General features: G+C 36.1%; 1 protein-coding gene across 2 annotated transcripts; it reads left to right on the plus strand.

Annotated features, from left to right (window-relative positions):
• The first annotated feature begins 760 nt into the window (after positions 1–760).
• On the plus strand, positions 761–22007 carry LOC117430565 (integrin alpha-E-like). 2 transcript variants are annotated; one of them, XM_034902505.2, is made up of 32 exons: positions 761–883; positions 2381–2489; positions 2854–2954; positions 3842–3909; positions 4653–4767; positions 5109–5213; positions 5874–5951; positions 6566–6687; positions 7191–7342; positions 7611–7764; positions 7939–8089; positions 8900–8970; positions 9095–9224; positions 10400–10536; positions 12362–12508; positions 12923–13129; positions 14178–14308; positions 14796–14950; positions 15440–15591; positions 15901–16023; positions 16265–16338; positions 16907–17048; positions 17220–17321; positions 17667–17746; positions 17924–18004; positions 18408–18483; positions 18960–19067; positions 19156–19188; positions 19831–19920; positions 20488–20577; positions 20719–20829; positions 21558–22007. In XM_034902505.2, the coding sequence occupies exons 1-32, from the start codon at positions 850–852 to the stop codon at positions 21633–21635; spliced, it is 3507 nt and encodes a 1168-aa protein (XP_034758396.2). In that variant the 5' UTR covers positions 761–849; the 3' UTR covers positions 21636–22007. The 2 variants fall into 2 exon arrangements, with proteins under 2 accessions (XP_034758396.2, XP_058857665.1); XM_059001682.1 differs by lacking the exons at positions 8900–8970; positions 9095–9224.
• The last annotated feature ends 86 nt before the right edge of the window (positions 22008–22093 follow it).

Below are 22093 nucleotides of genomic sequence, written 5' to 3' on the forward strand. Positions count from 1 at the left end.
CTACAAGTGCAACACATTTGTGGGAACTTATGCAACAGTGTTGGGAAGAACTTTCCGAACAATATTTGATTTCCATTGTAGAAAGAATGCCACGAGTGTGTTTGGCTATTATATCTGCAAAAGGTGGCTACTTTGATGAGTAAAAAATTTAGATTAAATTTTGTTAAACAAAACGATTCCATGATTTCTTTTTTATCTCCAATTGTTTATTTGTTCTATGCTTTAATTTCAGAGTACATTGAGACATTAAACTGCGTAAATTTCAATAAAAACTGGAAAAATGGAGGTGTTCTAAAACTTTTGACCGGTAGTGTGTGTGTATATAAATATATATATATATATATATATATATATATATATATATATATATATATATATATATATATATATATATAGCTTAAGTTGCATGTTTTAAATTATTACTATTATTATTATTAGGATTATGAAGAAGCTCTACAGTATATAATGCAGTAACGCTGCGTCATAATATATTGTAATGCAGTCCAATGCAGAAATAATAATGTACCAGTAGTAGTTTTAACACCATCCATTTTTGGAACACACTTCAACAAGCAGGCTACAACCATATCTCCCAAGGTAGAAATATACACAAAGAATTTTATATGTAAAGACCTGTTTCACTTTTCACTGTAAAGTACAGTAATTGCTTTTCGGTGGCTCGAGGTTCATGGTTCATGAGCCAGAATAAATACACTAAAGAGGCTGTAAATATAGGTTCCTTCCTGTCTGAGTTGAGATGTACCACATCCTGTCTTCTGGTTTATCTGATTCACACACACCATCCAGCCCATTGTCTAGACGGCTTTAACGGGTAATTAACATCCTGATATGGCACTTAGATATATTTGTATTTGGATAACAAGTAAGTATATATATTTTTTAATTGATTTGTTATTTACTAGTTATTGTCTTTAGATTTTTTCTCTAGTACCAGAAATATAAAGTGTCACCATTTGGAAATGAGTATAGTCTGAAATGTGATAGGCGTAACACCATATGCATCCTATGACGTGAAATAACCTTAAAAGTACAATTTTTCCTTTTTTCCATTTCATAGATTGTGCATCAATTTTATAACCTGTTTGTATACATATTTATTTCATTTTATACTTTTAATTACTTTATTTATTTATTTGTAATATTATTTCCGCATTTGTCTTTATATATGAAGTTATTCTGTGATATCTGTATAATGTGTATAATGTGTATAATGTGAAATAATGTGATAACAATTGTAAGTCGCCCTGGATAAGGGCGTCTGTTAAGAAATAAATAATAATAATAATAATAATAATAATAATAATAATAATAATAATAATAATAATAATAATAATAATACCATTCAAAGGAAAACCTAAAATTAGATAACATGAACAATACTTTTTAGGCCAAGAAGACGACAAACCTTTAGGCTTTGTCTGTATAAGTATTGTATGTTAAAAAAAGGAAACACCCAAAGTGAGTTGTTCTTTGTCTTGGTATTTAACACCAGAATGTGTTATCGATAATTATTAGAGATTTGTATTTTTGTCAATGTTTATGCTTAAGCTATTTAACAGATACTAAATCAAAGGGTTCTTGTTGAAATAAAAGTTGATGGAACATGTAAAGGGCTGCTGCGTTCATGTGCGCTGAACTTTACTGCAGCACACCATCTCCATATAAGGGTCTGCAGCTGCTGATGGGGCTTGTGGTTATGATGTCTGTTTCAGAAAAAAAGTCACTTTTTAAATGGAAGTGTCTTCACACTATATCCCTTATAAAGTTTACTATAGTAACAGTTTGCAGTTGACCATGGTGCTTACCATGCTTCACCACTTATCAGTGATTTAGCACATGTGCCCGTGCTTCGCCATGCATTCACAATGCTTTTACAAGTGTAAGCTCCCCTACACTTTGTAATGTTTTTACCACTTGAAGCGTGTCATGAAAAACTTTTCTTATTTGAACTGCACACACAATTTAATATGACTTCAAAAGACAGGGATATATTTATTTCATATGTAGTATGCTGGTTTAACTGGTCTTAACATTTAATTTCACAGTGTAACTTATAATTCATTGCTGTTTTTATCACTTTCATAGCTTGGTTGGCTTTTTTTTTATCAGAAAACAGCCCTTGTTCACTGCCCAGTTTCTTAAAAGGTAGTTTTCATTTTACGGCTACATGATTTCCTACCTTGTAGTGGCAGGAGGTTAAAATGATAATTTTAAGCTCAGTTAAAGCTTAGGAGTTAATCAAATGTTTAAAAGATTTCTTTCTGACTGCAGGGGCAGACCAAACTGGAAATATTTTGACAATTGTCAGTTTTATTGATTGAGAAATATTGATACATATTGTCTTATCTTATTTGATTAGCTGTTTTGGGTGCTGTGGAATGTTTTAACATTTACACCAAACCCCAACACACTCTCCGAAGAGATGAACGCACATTGTATGGACAAACAGTCCTTCAGTACAATGATGGGTAAGTAAATGACAAAATACGAAGGAAAGCATCCTTTAATCTCTGTCTACACATTATTTCCTCTATATCTCTGTGTCCAGTCTGGATTTTGTTTCTGTAAATATCTAAATATGTATTGCAAAGAGATGTTAGTTAATGGTAGCTATAGTGCAATCCTTTACTGTGATTTGTTGAAATACTATTTAGCGATGATAATTACCAAATGAAAACACACTAACAAAAACTACAGCATTGACTGGTGCACAGTGACCCATTCAAATCAGTTACAGATGCATATTTCTTTTGCAGACAGATAACTGTTTCCTATTTTCACAGCTGCTGTATATTAACTTGTATTTACCTTGTTTTAACTACTGCGCAACAGGATTTTGGTTACAGCTCCATTGGACACCAGTGACAGAAAGCAGTATGGAAAGCTGTACCAGTGTGATTTGAAATCAGACTGTAACAACGTGAAGCTTGGAGGTACAAAACAAATAGGATTTTAATAAACCTAACCAAGGCGATTGGTATTGGGGGCTCCTATTCAAAAAAGCTTTAACTCAAACTACTACACTATTATTATTATTATTATTATTATTATTATTATTATTATTATTATTATTATTATTTATTATTATTATTTTTAATAAGTCTTTAAATAACTAAAGTTAAAGCTTTGTGAACTAGACCCTATTTTGTAAAATACAGTACTGTATTGTTCTAAACTATAATCAAATTCTAAAGTGCCTTGTTTCTACTTGATCTGTGTCTTTGTGTAGACGTTGGCATGTAGATTGTGACTTGCTGGTATCTGGCATCTCTTATGCATACAGGAAGCGCTGTGCGCATTCCCCTAAAGGACTAGCAGCAGGGTACTGTTTATATACAGAGATAAACAAAACTGATCTGACTGCCCGAGAGCATTAACTTGAAAACCTTTGATCCACACCTTGTTCAACTGCAAGTCAAATCTATTTCCCTTTTTTAAAATCACGCACTTGTTCCAGTGTATCACTTTGGCTACAGTCATTTAAACCACATACATCGAATGTAACTCAATTTGTGATTGACTAAGCATTCCAAATTCCATATGCCATAATCTGTTATGCTTGTTTAATGCCTTATTTTTTTTTAGTCCACTATATACAGTATGTGGTACCCTAAGTATCAATGTGGAGGAGTAGCTACATGTATAATCCTTCATAATCGCTTTGAAAATCATCACATGTATGTAAGCATTCATGAGATTATTTCATAACATGAAGATTCAGCACATCAGTGCATGTCTGTGACTCATAGCCATTAACTCTGCTACTAGATTTATAATTAAATAGTTCACGTCTGTTCATTTTACACCTTTCCTTTAATAGAAAGCGTGAAGGACTATATTCGACCAATCCTATCAGCAGCTAAGAGTTCGGAGGGATTGAAGTTCATGGTAAGAATGTCACTCTGTTCTCTGCATGGTTTGTTTAATTTTACACTGTGTGCGATACAGCCTCCCCCAAGACACTTGGCACATATTAGTTAAGCACATCTGAAACCACCAGCTGAGCCACAGTTTCCTCTTCTTTCTCTTAGTGACGGACGTTGCAGACAACAAAACATGATGCATTTGCTTTCAGCTCAATTTTGCTTCATAGCGATGGTGCTAAAATGTAGGGCAGGGCGGGTAGTTGGTAGAATCTGCAAGCAGCACTTCATATATCATTTAAGAAATTGCTCTTGCCATTGCACATGCTTCGGAGTAGGGCTTTTAAGTACTGGCTCTTTGATGGTACAGTGAATAATTGGTATATAACAAGTTCAACAGCCACAAGCACCCCCTGTCTCATTCGTAAATGTAATTTTTAATATTGTACACAGCAGCAGGTCCCAAACTGGGGCCACTAGATAGTTGCAGGAGGGGCACAGCACACCCAGAAACCTCCTAAATGACCCTGACACCTGACAAAGCAGGGTTCAATTCATTTGCATGGATGGGGCTTGGGATGGATTTGAAATCTTCCTTTCCAGTACCTGCTAACAGTATGTAGCATTGAAATGAGTCATTGAGAGGGGCCATGAAGTACTAAAAAAAAGAGAGCACAGCACAGACTGGACTGACGTGTTTCCAGTGGTGAGGTTACAGGCTGAACCGTCACTGCATTCTGAAGCACTCTTTACTGTCTCCCTCTGCAGATTTGTCAGCAGTACAGAACACATAAAGGAATAAACGAGGATTTGAATGGAGTCTGCGCTTCTTTCCTGTCCACTAACTTTGAAAAACCTCAAACATTTGCTCCTGCACCACTGGGTACTGATGAGTATTACGTGACGTCACCACAATTATACCACAATATATATATATATATATTAATCAGTAAAATTATCTTCAGTGTTTAGGATGCCCAGTGATTTTAACTGAAGCAGTTCCCTTATAAAGTTCTACTGTGGTGTGCACCATGTTAAAAGCAGAGCACAGTGTGGTAAAGGGCATACGAGCTTGATAAATCACAGATAAGGGAAAAGCAGTATAAGAAAAGTTCTTACAGTAAATGCACGGCATAGTAGAAGAACGGCAAAAGCAAGGAAACCGTAAATGACAGTGCAAATTTACCAGATTTTTTTTTTTACCCCGTTTTATATTTGTTTTAGTTGTGGAGCTCATGAAGAGAAATGATGCTAACAGCAACAATAACAACAACAACAACAACAACAACCACATTCAAAAAGTGGAATCAGCTACAGCTAAGTTAAAGGGTGTGTATTTATTATTATTATTTATTGGTATTATTTATTTCTTAGCAGACGCACTTATCCAGGGCAGCTTACAGTTGTTACAAAGTATCACATTACAAAGTATGACTTATAAGAACAGTTATAGAATACAATAAAATCAGTAATAAAAGCAAGTTCAAATGAGAGAAAATAGAAATGACAGTAAATAATTACGTTTGAGAGTGATTACGACTAACTTAAGTATTTATTTATAAGAGTAAATTCCATGAAGAGAGCGAGTAGGAAGTGCAATGAATGGATAAGAACATTTTCAAATATGAGCCATTTCAAAAAACCTGATTTGAAGTGATGGGAGCATATTTAATCACCGATAACCAACTCAGCAATATGTGCCAACAGTGCCCCCAATTCCTTAACTATATCTACTATATGAACATACTTCAAAGACACACGGTCACAGATTAGCCAGCAGTCCCGGTTTAGCACTGTGGGGTGCACAGGACCCTGGCCCAGTCTTGCAACTTAAACTTACCTCAGCAGTTAGGAGTTAGCACTCTGTTCCAGTGAATCAGTATCCCGCGGGAGCAGTAAAGGCACCCCCAATCCAAGGCAAAACTATAAGTAGCTTGAACTTATCAATATGTAAATGTGGGATTGAATTTGATTTGATTTGTGTTGCAGGGTTCAACAGTCCAACGGGCGCAAACAGTAATAACCATAACAATAATGCTGAAGATTTGTATCCTGATGAAGAGGAAGGTGAGATAGATAGGGAAGCCATGGCTGTCATTCGTGACGCTTTCTCAGTTTAAATTGCTTTAACACTGTGTGGTGTTAACCACCAATTCTAAAAGATAGTCATACAAATCTAAACAGGCTTATTTGAATACAATACATTAAAACACAAATATGGTATTAATGTGCTTTTTGAATGGTCTTTAAAATAGTCACATATGATGATAGGATAAATGTTTTATGTATTCTGGCCTAAACAACCTTATATAAAATACTGTATACTTTTTTAATGCATTGTAAATACTTTAAAATGAGGCTGGTTGTTATACACCTTTCATTGTTCAATTGAATTATTTGGTAAAATGGCCCCGTGATAATGGTGACTCTTGCAATGTTCACAAAACAAAACTGTTTTCAGGAGTGCTTTTTTAAAGACAGGGATGAACAATGCTTTGAAAAATGTACCGTCTCTAAAACCATTGAAAAAGGTTTCGTGAACAGCAAACTTGATTGAATTTATCAAAATGGGTTTTAAATAAACAGGCTCTAAAGTTTTGTGGACATCGGTCATTAGATTAAGCATCTCATGCATGCTTCAGGAGCTTCAGTTTTCTCATTGAGGGTTTTCTATTTTTAAGATGGTGGGACAGAAATTGCTTTTGTTCTGGATGGATCTGGGAGTATTGAGGCAGGCGATTTTCAGAGGGCAAAAGACTTTATCTCAAATATGACGAAAAATATATGGGAAAATTGTTTTAGTGTAAGTATTGGAACCAGTTCTATCTTAAAGACTATTTATTATAAACCAATCCCTGTTAAGGGTTTGTCAAAACGACTGTAATCTTATCTCATGCTTGGAACATACAACACAATTAATTTATTTATGTTCAATAGTAGTTCAAGATATGTCTTTCTTTATGTTCAATAGTAGATCAAGATCCATCTTTGTGATGTATAATATGCTCATTGTCATGTAGGTTGTATCTTATTATAAGAGACTTCATTTCGCAAAGTTTAGACAGCAAGCTTCACTTTGCAGTCGCCCGAACTGCACAAAAATCTTCAATACACACAACGCATGAATTTATATAAAATATAATTCTCTTACCATGTATTTATATATACCATTTATATGACAAAATTGTAATCAAACCACTACAACTTTGTTCTTAATTGTTCATTATTAATATTATTATTATATATCATATTCAATGTTAAATATTAAAATGGAAATTGCAAAAATGTAATTTTCTTACTAAACAGTGTGGATTTGCCATTGTACAATACGGAGAGGAGATACAAACTGAACTTACCCTGAATGAAAACAATGATACTGAGTCTGTACTGAAAAAAGTTCAGGATATAAAGCAACTTGGAAAGATCACGAAAACTGCATCAGCTATCCAGCATGTGCTGTAAGTAGAGAGATTCAGATGACCTGTGATTCTTGAAATGCCCTGGATAATAATAATAATAATAATAATAATAATAATAATAATAATAATAATAATAATAATAATAATAAAGTTTGGATACAGCTTGTCTTTAGATGTGTCTGGTCTCAAATGTTCCTGGAGCCTTTTTCAGAGGACGAATTGATAACCTGTTCACCTTGCCTTCTTAATGTGAAGTGTGGTCAATAGGAAATATATCTGAATATAACATGTCCTGTTTTTTTGACAGTGATCACATTTTCATTGAGGAAAAGGGATCACAAAAGAATGCAAGGAAGATTATTATTGTAATCACAGATGGAGACATATTTCGGGATCCGCTGGATATAGAAGACGTCATGAAATCACCTAAAATGACAAACGTCACTCGCTTTGCTATAGGGGTAGGTCCTTTGAGATCCAAAATCACTTAACAACATTTTTAATGAATGCATTCAACATGTAAAACAATATTTCATTCTAAAAGGAAATGACGGAAACTGGAAACATGAGAATTAAAAAATATGCTCAATCCTTCTGTAGTTTACATCAACTGGATTGTATTTCTCAATTAAAAGGTTGGAAAGGAATTTGAAACTCCCAAAATAAAAGAGTTGCTGCATAAGATTGCTTCGGAGCCAGATGAAGAACACGTATTTAAAGTGGATAACTACGCCGCTTTGGATGGTCTGCTTGCATTGCTAGAAAAAAGCATCACAGGAATTGAAGGTACGAGCAGCTATTTAAACCATGAAAACATAAATGGACACGACCACACTGCCTGGAGGAGCATTTACATTCATCTGGGTTAAGTGAAACTATGAAAGAGTTGGTTGAAACAAGATGTATGGCACTGTCATAGATGTGTTAGAGTAGTCATACTGTGCAGAAGTCCAAGTTCACTTAGGAGTGAGGACACGAAAGTTTTGGCAGTGGTTTAGCTGTACTTTTGAATGGCACTGGTGCTGCCATCATTTTAATTTAATCCAGAACTGAGTCATGGTTTGTGGCTGCCATTTTGTATTACAAAACCTGTTCATAAAAAGGTGCAGAACTCAAGAGATTGCATGGAAGGCTCATTGAAGCAAGTTCCAATAATTGACAGATGAAAATGAAACTGTGCCACATTCTTCCCTTAACCCCTGAAGGTACACAAGGAACTGAGCACTTGTGCAAACTGTTTCTTATTAAAATACATTTGAGAGCGATTCAAGTATCACGAGGAAACTGACAATTTGGATCCAACCTGTCCCTAAAACCTGTTTTGTGCATAATTTTTAGTTGTGGGACACATGTCCCTTGTACCTTAAAGGGTTACTGTCCTATTACAATTTACCCACCCAATATACTATCATAATATACATCAACATGTGTGCATGCTTAATTACTATTCTATACAATGTGTCTTATATGTTGACCTAATTACACATTTATATCTCATTCCAATATATGCACGACAATGGGGTGCGCTGTAAATGTATGTCATATGGGAAACGATGGTTGGTTATTATCTAATTATGTGCACCCCTCTTTTTAAAGGGACACAAAAGGGAACTGCTTTCCTGTTTGAGATGGCACAAGCTGGCTTCAGTACTCGGTTTGCAGCTGATGTAAGTTAAAGCGTTGTATTCTGTGCTGTACTTTAAACCCAATTAGTTCATAGACATTACATGACCGTTTTCTCTCACTCCCTTGTTCACTACATTGATTGAAGTGTTTTGATGTTCTTGGCAGGGAACCGTCCTGTTGGGTGCTGTGGGAGCCTACGACTGGAGTGGCGGATTAATCTTAAAAAGTCAAACTGACGGCAGCGTAAGGTTTCTGAATGAGTCATCGGCAACAGCAGCCAAATACTCCTACTTAGGTGAGACTTTAGAAAATTTTACACACACACAATGTTATAGTAAATCAAATAGACTTTTAACACTAGATTTACAACAAATTAGTTCAAATGTTTTCCCATTAGTTCAAAATGAAATCAGTAATATTCTTCGTAAAGTCTTGATTATAAGTACTGGCGCCCTTCTAGAATCTCTGATGCATTTGGTTTGACCTCTTTTGGATTTTGCACAACCTGTAGAAAACTTGTCACAGGATTACAAGCGTTTTGCACAAGTATGAGTGATTTTATTTGACAGTCTTCATAATCATAACAGATCAGTGTCTTCAATGCTCGATTGGATTTAGAACAGCTAGTGTTATCTGGCTGGTTTCACAGACCCCAAGTAGCACTAATCTTGCACTGCCTAATGGGGTAGTCCAGGACTAACTCTAATCAGTCTCTGTGAAACTAGCTGAAAGAAACAAACCATAATTAGCATTCATTACATACTACTCCAACAATATTGAAATTCATAGTCAATACTGTAAACAAATGTATAAGAGATACTGGATACACTTGCTACATTTATTACATGTAGTTTTCCTGTAGTTGCAGTTTACTTAGCACGCAATTCTGTGAACATGTATTTCATTTTTTTTCGTATTTTGTTTTACGTACATGTGTTAATAATGCAGTAGCAGTGTAAGTACAGTGTCACTAAAGTGTATTTTATGTACCTGTTTTCTGAAGAGTATCTGAGATACTGATCAGCAGTTCAGCAGCATGAAACGCCCATAATGCCATATTTTCAAAGCATTTACTCCTGTCTTTAATTAAGTCCTGTTTAATGAAAGGGGTGAAGCACCTGTTATTTCTTTTTCTTTGTTTTATACAAAACTAGAACCAAAGAATCAAGTAATATATTTCAAATCCTCTTAAGGACTCTCAATGTGCTTTGCTCTGTTTTTGCACATTAACTTGATTTTTCCTCCTTTCAAGAAGTAGAAGTTAACTAAAGAATGGGGGAAACATTTTGAAAATATGGCCCATCAGTCTTTATACCTACAATCAGATGGGGGTCCAGTTAGGTTGCATTGGAGCTATTCTGCATTGAAAAGTTGGTCTTACGCCTTGTTAGCAAGATGATAATAAGGGTTCATTCATATTGTGTCCTTCCACAGCATGCACTCTTCTTATGCATGTGCTTTCTTCTCAAGGCTACAGTGTAGTTGCTGTGAAGGGAACAAGTGGCAATCTGTTTGTGTCTGGAGCCCCTCGTCACAGCCTCACAGGGAGGGTGCTGGTGTTCGGTGGAGACACGTATGAAATTAGGCAAAATCTATCAGGGACCCAGGTGAGTGTGCTGAGCATCCTGTCCCTGGGCCTGGAGGCTTGGTAGTTCAGTGCTTAGAGAAAGGGGATTGTTACCAGGAGGTTCCCAGTTCAATCGCAGCTCAGTCACTGACTCACTATATGTGACCCTGAGCAAGTCACTTAACCTCCTTGTGTTCTGTCCTTCGGATGAGACGTAAAACAAACAAGGTCCTATTGTAAGTGACTCTGCAGCAGCAGTTGTTGATGCATAGTTTGCCCCCTAGTCTCTAAGTCGCTTTGGGTAAAAGATGTCTACAATTATTTATTTCAGCAATTATTTTGCAAAAAAAAAAGCTAATTCAAAAGTATTCATACCCTTTGATGCTATGATAGTATTATCTACAAGGTGCTAAAAATTTCAATATGATAATGCATATTCTAGAAATTAATTCTAGAAAAGTCTAGAAAATGCCGGATTGTAGATAAACATTCTTGGGCAAAAAATTATTTATTGTTATAAAGCTGGAGAAGGATACAAGAAGATTTGCAAGCATTTGACAATCCCAATTTCAACTATTGTTTCTATTAGCAAGAAGTACAAGACTCATGGTATTGTCACTACACTCCCTCGGTCTGGAAGAAAGAAGGTCCTTTCACCAAGAACAAGTAGAAGAATTGTGAGAAAGGTTAACAACAATTGACTGCCAAAGATATTCAAAGTGAACTGGCTGCAAGTGGCTGGGGTTTCCATTTCAACCATAAGTCGAGTATTGCAAGGTGAAGGTCTCAATGGTCGCAGGCCAAGAAAATTGCCACTCTTAGGAAAACGTCACAAGGACAATCACTTAAAGCGTACAAAGGAAAGAACACCATACCTACTGTCAAGCATGGAGGTGGCAATATCCTTCTATGAACACCATACCTACTGTCAAGCGTGGAGGTGGCAATATCCTTCTATGAACACCATACCTACTGTCAAGCGTGGAGGTGGTAATATCCTTCTATGGGGCTGTTTTTCCTCCAATGGCACAGGAAATTTAGTTCCAATACATGGTAAAATGTATTCCATATCATACCAAAAGATATTGGCCAATCATCTGAAATCCTCAACTGGACGTTCCAACACAACGATCCAAAGCACACATCAAAATCTACTTCAGAATGGTTAAAGAAGAATAAAATCAATGTTCTGGAATGGCCTAGTCAAAGTCCTGATCTAAGTCTGATTGAGAATCTTTGGTATGAGTTGAAGAAGGCTATGCACAAGAGAAGTCCTCGAAATTTGAAAGAACTGGCACAATTTAGGGTTGAAGAATGGTCAAAAATCACTAAAGAATCATGCCAAAAGCTCATTGACAAATATCTTAATCGTTTAAAAGAGGTTATTATTGCTAAAGGTACCTCAACTAGCTATTAATTTAATTTTCCTTGTCAGGGTATGAATACTTTTGAATGAGCATTTTTGGAGTTTTGTAAAAAAAAAAAAAAAAAATTGCTGAAATAAATAATTGTAGATATCTATTTTTCTATTTCTATCTTTATTTCCTCACACACAAAAGCAAAACTTTTGCTACAAAAGATTTTTCCGGAAACCATAATAGTAGTACAGTATTTCAGGATAGTCACATTTTTCAATTTGTGTCCTTTTTTTGTGAAGTATATGGAAAACTATAAAGCGGTATGTAATTCAATATGTTAACGTAACATTATTCAGTAGGTTTCATTCAACTTTATGAAGCAAACTTAGTTAATTCTATGTGGTGATGTAAAACTTTTAGACATAGTTGTAGCTTTTTCATTCTTTTTCCGAATAAGAATTTGGAGACGTGTAACAATGACTTTTTTGTTTTCTTGTGTGGCTGCAGGTTGGTTCCTATTTCGGCTCAGAGTTGTGTGCTCTAGATGTGGATCGGAATGGCATAACAGACTACCTACTGGTCGGGGCTCCGTTCTTTCACATACACGGAGAGGAAGGGAAGGTTTATGTGTACAAACGTAACAATGATGACATGGTAAGGCTCCATGCTGCTGCTGCTGCTGCTTCATCAAAATGAATTTATAAAGAGGGGCAGCAATGTAATTTCAATGTATACTCTCTTTATCTGAACACTAATGATATATCCATGGCATCAGAAAAGATGTTTCTATTATCATAGCAATAAAATATAATTTCACGTGTACAAGGCCATTTCGCATCCCAAAAAATGCAATACAAAATGTGTCATGTTATACATCTAGAAGACAATACCGGAACACAAAATATGTATAAGACCAAATTGTATTTAAAACGCAACATAAATTCACTAAGAAGAATACGCTTGTAACTACAAATAAAGGTTTTACAATAGTCCTGATTTTAGATTTCTTTTTGTTATTTGTGTTGCAAGTCTGGGGAGGCAGAATGATGCTGTGATTTGTGCTTGCAGTTTGAAGAGCCACAGCTGCTACAGGGAATGGAGGGCTATGATTTCGCAAGGTTCGGCATTGCCATCAGCAACATAGGCGACGTTGATCGCAATGGATACAATGACATTGCAATAGGAGCCCCCCTTGAAGTGGACTCCCCTGGATCCTCTGGCAGTGTCTACATTTATAACGGTTTCAGCGATGGCATTAGGATGAAGCACTCCCAGGTTGAGTCCTTATTATTCTTATTATTAACAAAATCATTCAGTGTGGCGACCTGCTGTATTTAAAACGCAGGCAATAGCACCACCTGGTGGCCAGAGGCTGTAGTGGTTTGTTAAAATAAGTTTATAGTATGCCCTCCTTATTTACCTATCTGGAATATCAAAGGGCAATGCATTAGTGAAATATGCACCATAGCACAGGGTATACTGTATATATATACAATTTGCCATCAACATGGCCTGACTGAGCTCTGCTGGGATGTTGGCTGAACGTATAGAGCAGGGCTTCTCAAACTCGGTCCTGGGGACCCCCTGTGTCTGCTGTTTTTCATTCCAACCGAGCTGTCAGTTTCTTAACTAGACCCTTAATTGAACTGATAATTTGCTTAATTAGACTTTTTTACTTGTTTTCAGCTCTTAGTCAGTTGTCGTTCAAGTTACTTATAAAATGGTATAGCCAACTTGAAATCTGCAACTGTTTAAAAGCTGAAAACAAGTAAAAAGGTCTAATTAAGCAATTATCAGTTCAATTAAGGGTCTAGTTAAGTGATTGAAAGCTCGGTTGGAATGAACACCAGCAGCCACAGGGGGTCCCCAGTGAGTTTGAGAAGCCCTGGTATAGAGCAAAACAGACTTCACTAGAAACACTAAAGTGTTGATTTGAACAATCTATACACACGCAGCAATAAGCAACAGCTGTTTTAGCGCATTTTACTGCACCAGGGAATGCACCTGGATAGCAACAACCCTATCTGTGGTTTTCCAAGGATTCCCACTGAAGATACGTGGTTGATGCGATCTAGGTGGATTCCCGGGTGTAAAACACTCTAAAAACCCAGCTGTGGATTATAGGTTGATCAAACCAATTCAAGCTGCTATCACTTTAATAAGTGCAATCTTGAGAGCATAACGAGTATCGGTTTCTTCTCATGATCATCTGATCTTGCTATCCATAGGTAACCTCAAAAACACTCGATCACTAACCGAAATGTGTGTCTGCTTGACCAAACCAGCGACATTAACTGTAACACTTTCTCTCTGTTTGATTTAGAGAATTGCGGCTGTTGATGTCAATGTAGGACTCAAGTATTTTGGCCAATCAGTTGATGGAATGACAGACCTCAATAATGATAGCTGGATTGATATCACAGTGGGGAGCCTCGGGACGGTCACTGTGTTTCAGTATGTATGACTGGGATTCCAGAATGTACTAGATGATCATGAACTAGTCATGATCATGAACCCGTCTCAGAACACTGGCTATGATCATCACAAAACTGGGCTTAAAATTAAATGGTGTGAGCCAGTTAAAATAATTTGTTTCTAATTATTTTATTCCGTTTTCCAGTACAATGTTCAGTTGATGCACACATGTAACATATAATGGTTACAGTACAGAGCTCAGTGATCAATTAATAATAAATCAGAGATACATATTATATAGATATATTTGAATATATGCAAATATATACATATTTTAGTTCCATATATTGAAATGGCTGTTTTTAACTTGGGGAGCTGGGTAAAAGCCCTGCACGTTTACATAAATGGTCAATTGAAAGTAAAATCCTAGATTTTGAAACAGCTGTTTTTGCATGCCACTGTTGGTGATGATCATTTGCCACTTAAGTTATTAATTCAAATCAAATCTTGATGGTTTTCCTTGCAGATCTTTGGTTGTCGTTAATATCACTGCTGTTGTGAAATTCGATCCTGAAAGGATTCCTTTGTCTTACCAAAGTAGCATGAACAAACCAAGCGACCCAGCAAACACAGTCGGGTTAAAAATATGCTTTCAAACCAAGTTAGACTGGAAAACCTTTGGTAAGTGTGCACCCGAAGGGGGTTCTACAGATTAAGAGAAGCCACTAAAGAAGTGTTGTAATATATAGTAGAGCTAGTAGCAACGTGGTACAGCCATCTGAAATGTCTTTGAATCAGTGTTATTATGAAAAAAGCAAATATGTATTCCATGCATTTAACTATTTGCAACCCTTCTCCTCTGCTCCTGGTCCAGTCTGTTATGGGGGTCTGCTGGTTAGGACATGGACCCCCTAACTAAGTCACATATTCCTTTAACAAATCTTTCTATTCAAAACTGTGTCTTGTGGGGTTGAACTACATCTCAATACACCAACACATAGTCCGACATGAGAAATACATTCAAGTCATTGATAGTATTTCACAACCTTAGCTAATCCTCTTTGGATATGTGACATGCACTGCATATCTCCTAGTATTCTCACACCATCTAACAGCGATATGCTAGGCAGACCTGAAGGCACATGGTTCCTGATGTAGCTGTTGTTTCAGGACACGCTGGACTGGCTATTGAATACAATGTGTACGTGGACACTGAGAAAGAGAATAAACGGATGAAGCTGGCTGATAGAGAGTCACACACCACAGCTTTTAAGATTACAGAGAAATCAGAGTGTTTACAGCAACTCACCCTGCAGTTCTTGGTGAGTAACATAATACAGTAGCATATCTGTTTTTCACAGTGAAGGGAAGGCTTTAGGGAAGTTCAGGGAAAGACAGAGTTAGAGAATTCTAATAACTTTATTGGAGCAACGCTAAACATTCTAAGATGATTATGTATTACAGTAACGTGAATGTTAAGAAACATTGGGGGACGTTTATGGAAGCATGAAGGCTCATGTGGCTCCAAGGGGTGTCACCTTTAACAAAGTGATAGAATTCAAATGTGTATTTCGTTGAAACAGCTCTTGCTGCTCTTGGCTTGAAGGAATAGTGTCTTTGTCTTGTAACAGGGCTGCCATGATGACTGTTTTTCACCTATAGCGGTCAAGGTTAATTTCACTCTCCAAAACAGCTCTGCTGAGCCCCCGCATGGAATTCTCAATGCTTTCAGTGACAATGAAAACATCGCACAGGTACTGTGTTGTGCAGATCTGTCTCCAGTGTTGTGATGAATTCAGTATTTAAAAATCTGTCTCTCCAGCCACAATATATTGTATTCATGTTTAGCACGGGTTGTATTTATTGATAAACTTCCACATGGTTTCAACAGGAAAGCCTGGTTTATTCAGCCTGTGCACACTGGAAGCAGTTATATCAGTTATATTGCACATATATGTTACATGCAGATGTCAATCTTTTATTTATTTTTTTTAGCTTCATTTTGAAAATAACTGTGGAAAAGATATGAAATGCATTCCTAATTTGTCCTTATCAACAAACATGACAAAGTAAGCATGCCTTGATTCATTCTTCCTTTATTTAACTAACAGTTTAAATAATGCTTGCACTTGGTATTCCCTTGGTTTTCTTTTGGGTTTTACTTTTTTTTAATATAATTTCCCTTTGCTGGGAGGATGGTTGTGTGGGTACTAGCATGCCTTTCCTCTCATTAAATTATTTGATTCTTGCCTTGGAAGAATAGTCTGTTGTATTTGCTACTTAAGCACAGAGCTCTTCAATGCCACAATCCAACAGTGCCTCCTGGTGGATTCAATTGGTACTATCCGGATAGCTTGTTGCTGTGTTTAATAAATGACTGTACTTTTTCCACTACAGTACTATGATCACATTTTGTTGATGTATTTTTGCAAATCCTGAATGAACTTTAAAAAAAAAAAAAAAAAAAAAAAAAAAAATTCTGAACCCAGGGCAGTAATAATGTTAATAAAGCTTATAAGAGGCTGGAAAGTGAATTTTAAAGAATTGTCTTGCGCTCTTTTGATGCACATCCAGGCCTTTAAAAGGCCATTTTTTATTTTTCCTTTTTTGATATAAAAATCTTTCTCTTTTTAACAGTGATCTCACACTGATTGTCGGTGGCAATAAGGAGATGGTTATAGCTTTTAATTTGCAGAACTCAGGGGAAGACGCCTACATGACAACTATGGAACTGATATATCCCAGCATTCTGCATTACAACAAGATCTCTTTGTTTCAGGTAACGTAATGAAAGCCTGCACACAAACAGCTGGGATTATAACACGAACCACCTTGACAAAGTCTTCTTGTTCAAACGTGTTTTTTTTTTTTCTTATGTTAGTATTACTGAGTAGAACGTCTAGCACTACCTGACTCGGCTTGTGTTCTTGTTTGCTTTTTTTTTATATAGGAAAATACAGGTACTTCCTGTGAAGATCCTGATTCATTAGGACCTTCGTTAACGAGATTACGTTGTAAAATAGGATTCCCGGTATTCAGAAAACAGTCACATGTAAGTCACTGCATACTGAAAGAAGAGAAATAACTTCACTAAGCTAGTCTCTAAAAGTCCATTTTAAACAGTGTTGCGTCTAAGTTGCCTTTTATTGCTGTATGATTGTATATTAATCAAAAAGGTGTCTAAACCAGGCATTCATCTTTTAGGGAGACAATCCTGGTAAAATCAAGGTAAATATTGTTTAGTCATTGAAAGAGACACTTGTTACGGGAGAATTAAAAATAACCTAAATGGGTCAAAACAATATTACAAAACTTATGCAAGGGCTAATGTATTAGTATTGTCTTTGTTTTGACCTCACATTGTTATGCATTGGTAATTGTTTTGTGTGTTAAACAGAAAAACTTCACCATCTCTTGGCAATTAGATTCTATGAAATCTGAGAAGAATGTAGCACTGATAAATATCAGTGTTAGCTGGTAAGTATCCTACTACATATGGATTTCTGTTCATTCAAAAATGTGTATTTAATAAAAAAAAATCTCAGCCCTGTATTGTAAAGAACATTGTTAGCTACAGTAATAGTATATGTTAAAAGCATGGGGACAGTAGTAACCAATCTTTTTCAAAGTGATATTACATTCTCTTTCCTTTAGTAAAAATGATGGCCTGAATCTTCTTGTGCAAGAAAACCACAGGATTTATGTGAAACATTCCCTGAAAATGAGTCTAACAGGGTAAGTATATTTGGACTGGCTAAGCTGAGGTTGAAATCACGGACGCTGCCCCAGTCCTGTGGTAAACCCCAGTGTCCAGCTTATCAATAGTGACCTCCAAATCCCTTTGAGACAGGGAACCACTGGTCAAAAACCAGTGACATCACTAATACCTTATAGAGGTGGCAGCAATGATTCATTCAAATTAAAAGTGGTTTTACTGAATCTTTAGTCTCAATATCGTTTTACCTAAGAACAAGCATGGTTTGGACAGTTTCAATGAAATTGTATTAGCATACTAGAGGCAATATTGTATATTGCATGAATCATGGGGTGTTAGTAATTCAATTGACAGGGGGACAGATAGGATGCTGTGTGTATTTTACATATATTAATTGTTTACTTTTTTGGTTTGTTTTTTCAGGGAGGCCAGTCCCTTGTTTCTGAATATAACTGAAGACATGAAAAGCAATAAACACCCACTGAAATACGTATTCAAGGCATGTAAAACTAACACTGAAACTACAGGGCCAAAAGTAATTCTCAGAGATGGATAGCAATTGTTATTCCAATAGACGCTGCAGTGCAGTTTAACATACTGTGCAGCAAGAAGTGTTCAGGCTGGAATAATGAATGGCAGAGTATAGATCGACCTCAAGTCAACTGCACTGTAGCTACATCATAGCTGCTGTTTAAGATCAATGCATTTACTTCATGAATGTAGGTACAGTGTTGTAATCAGGGATACAATGCACCTTATCTGCAGTCAAATAAGGCATTGCATAAGCAACATATTTAGTAGTTCCTATATAAAACCACCATACTGACTTAGTAAACCACACCAGGATAATATGCTGTGCATTTGAAGTATAATAAAATTATATTATATTATTGGATAGTAGCCACTTTTATCAAACCTCATATCTAAATGTAATATTGTGGATGAATAACTAATATTATTGTTTTTTTTTTGTAGATAAATGGTGAAAACCATTTTGGCGCTGTAGTTAAAGTAAACATATCAATTCCTTTGAAAAGTCAAGGTGGTGGAAAATTAACCATCACGAAAGTCAATTTCACAAAGGTAACTAATTCCAATTTTTTTTGGTTGCTCATTTTTGTATGCATAGAATGGGTTGTTCTTTAATTTATATCTTTTTCATATTTTCCAGAAAAGCACACATTGTACCTGGCACACAATCTCGGTAAGCTGACTTTTTTATATTACATTAGGAAGTCATTATTTGCTGTAATCACTATCCTGTGAAGATGCTGGAATGCGTGGGGCAAAACTAACCTCGCTTTCCTTTTGCTAATAAGAGGTAAAAGAATCATTTGAAAGCATAGATTAGCACTCCATTAAGTGCTGTTCACAAATCTGTCCATCTTCATGACAGATTGATGACACAAAGATTTTTGAAGGTTGTCCCCTCTCCTGATCACCACAAAAGAAACCTAAAGTCCATTTTTTTTTATTAATGTTTATAATGTTCCAGGAATTGATAACAACAAATATACAAGTAAAGCAGAAGACGTATACAGCATTAAGCTCATTTGCCATGAGCGTGTTTTAACATTAGTGTTGCTGCTCCTCTTTTAAGTATTTTCAAGCCCAGCCTTAAATGAGAAACTTTTCCTCTAAACCAAAAGAGCTGTCTTAGAGCTCAATAAGAGCCATGTATGGGTCAAGGGCCTTCAGTTAGACAGCTTTAAAACTTTCTAATATTGAAGAGCTGTCACTGGTCGAGCTCTAGCTATTAGGAATAATACCTACAGTATATTGACAGTGATTATGAAAAGAAAGCCGGCAGTTTGTATTTCTGTTTCTAATTTCACTTTGTTTTCAGCAAACAGACGTGCACACTACTGATTGCACTGTTAGAGATGAAGAGGAGGACATTACTATTGAGGCTGAACTGTTTATTGATGTTGAAAAGGTGAGACAGTGGGATAGTCATGCAGTATTTTTCCGATGCAGAAGAAACAGTATTATTATTATTTGTTTATTTAGCAGACGCCTTTATCCAAGGCAACTTACAGAGACTAGGATGTGTGAACTATGCATCAGCTGCAGAGTCACTTACAACTACATCTCACCCAAAAGACGGAGCACAAGGAGGTTAAGTGACTTGCTCAGGGTCACACAATGAGTCAGTGGCTGAGGTGGGATTTGAACCGGGGACCTCCTGGTTACAAGCCCGTTTCTTTAACCACTGGACCACACAGCCTCCTAGTGGGGGCTAATCGCAGCTGAATTAATACATTAAAGACATGTAATTGGATCATCCTCTAACATTAAATGTGCTTTGATGTGCCGTAATGAACTTGGTTGTCAAACCAATTAAAAATGATTTGTGATTGGATCATACCTCGGGGTCTCATTGCATGTGTAAGTCAATAAACATGTGGAATGTGCATTTTATCATTTATTTTGATTGATTTTACTTTTATTTTCATGTTCTTCCATGTTTTGGTTCGGTCAGCCTTTTTCTCTTATTTTATAGATAATTGTGGATAAGATAAAGGCTACCGCTGTTCTTGGTTTTGATAAAGATTGGTATGTCGCAGAAGAAACGGATCAACACATTAAAGAGGTGCAATATTAGCATTTCACTCCTGTAGCTTCTAATACAGCTCTGCTTGTTGTAATGTAACTTACCTAATACATAAAGCTCCTTCTTTATTGTCCAGTCGATGTCTCTGTCTCTTTTTGATTGTCACATTTTTATATGTAGGTGTCTGTCACTATTGAGAAGCTGACAGCGTATCAACCCATGGGCTTGATTATTGGTAGCTCCATTGGAGGATTTGTGATTCTGGCAATTTTGGTTTTTATCCTGTTTAAAGTAAGAAGTGATTTCTGTTCTTCAGTGTTACTGTAGGCAGTGTGAGTCAGAGATGCTCTAGACAGGAAACTGTAACGTCGCCTTGCAGTGATATACAATGATAATCACCTTGGTAATAAATTGATAATAAAGTAAAAGTAAAAATCGAATCACATTTTTGCATCATTACTTCAGCAATAAGCACAGTGGAAATGTCACAGTACTTGGTCAAATGCATTTTATAAGCAAAGTAAATGTACCACTGGCCAGGTCAGAATGTAATGTTAAAGAACTTTACAGATTGATATACTCAAACATAGCCATTTGCTACAAAAGGTTAATTATTTTCAACTGGATATTGACATAACACATAGCACCATCCGCTGGCTACATATTGTAATTTCTCTTAAATTGAAATGTGAAAATTCTGTCCACACCCTAATAAAAATCATTAGCTCCAATGACTTTTGAGCATCACTATTAAAAATCAGAATGCAACAACATTCTTACATGAAGACGCAGTTAATTTATTGTTTTGAGATTTTACTAGCTATTCCTTTCTGAACAAAACCAGTGCAAACTTTTCTCCTGGTTTCTGTATTTAAGCCATTTGTAATGTTAGTATATTTATGAGCGTGATTTTAAATCAGAAGCTGACAGCATTATGATGTTACACAGAGAAGCTGGGTTCGTCCCTTGATCCCAGGATTTTAATATTATTTCCTTTTTTCTTTTGTGTGTGTCATTAGTGTGGCTTTTTCAAGAGAGGTTACAAGCAGGACGTTCCAGAAGAGGAAAAACGATCGAGAGGAAGGAAGCCGTCCTAAATGTGTATCTCTGCCATGAAAAGAGTTACGAAGCAGAGGTTCTGAAGCAGATACAAACCCTGTCCAGTACAGCTTGTACAGGCATTTTCACAGAACATGTTTATCCTGCTCCAAATTTCTGCTCAATGTATCACAATATCCATTCGATTGGTTTCTCTTTAAAATGATGCCGTTAGTTTCTAAAGTTCAAACGAGCATAGCGCCTTCTCCCTTGCATTACTGTCAGCAGGCTGTAATTGTTTTAATACAGTATTTTATTTTCATTTTATACTTTTTTTTCTATAATCTTGACACTTCGCACATATGAAGCATATTATTATGGTTGAGTGTGAAAATGTTCATATTCTTTTAATAGACTCTAAATGACATAAATACAGCTTGTGTTGTGATTTAAAAAAAAATAAATATTAACTTGGTACTTAATGGGTTAAAGGGGGAGGTTTGTTTGCTTAATACTT

This window comes from Acipenser ruthenus, chromosome 26, assembly GCF_902713425.1.
Source record: "Acipenser ruthenus chromosome 26, fAciRut3.2 maternal haplotype, whole genome shotgun sequence".
NCBI classification, from domain to species: Eukaryota; Metazoa; Chordata; class Actinopteri; order Acipenseriformes; family Acipenseridae; genus Acipenser; species Acipenser ruthenus.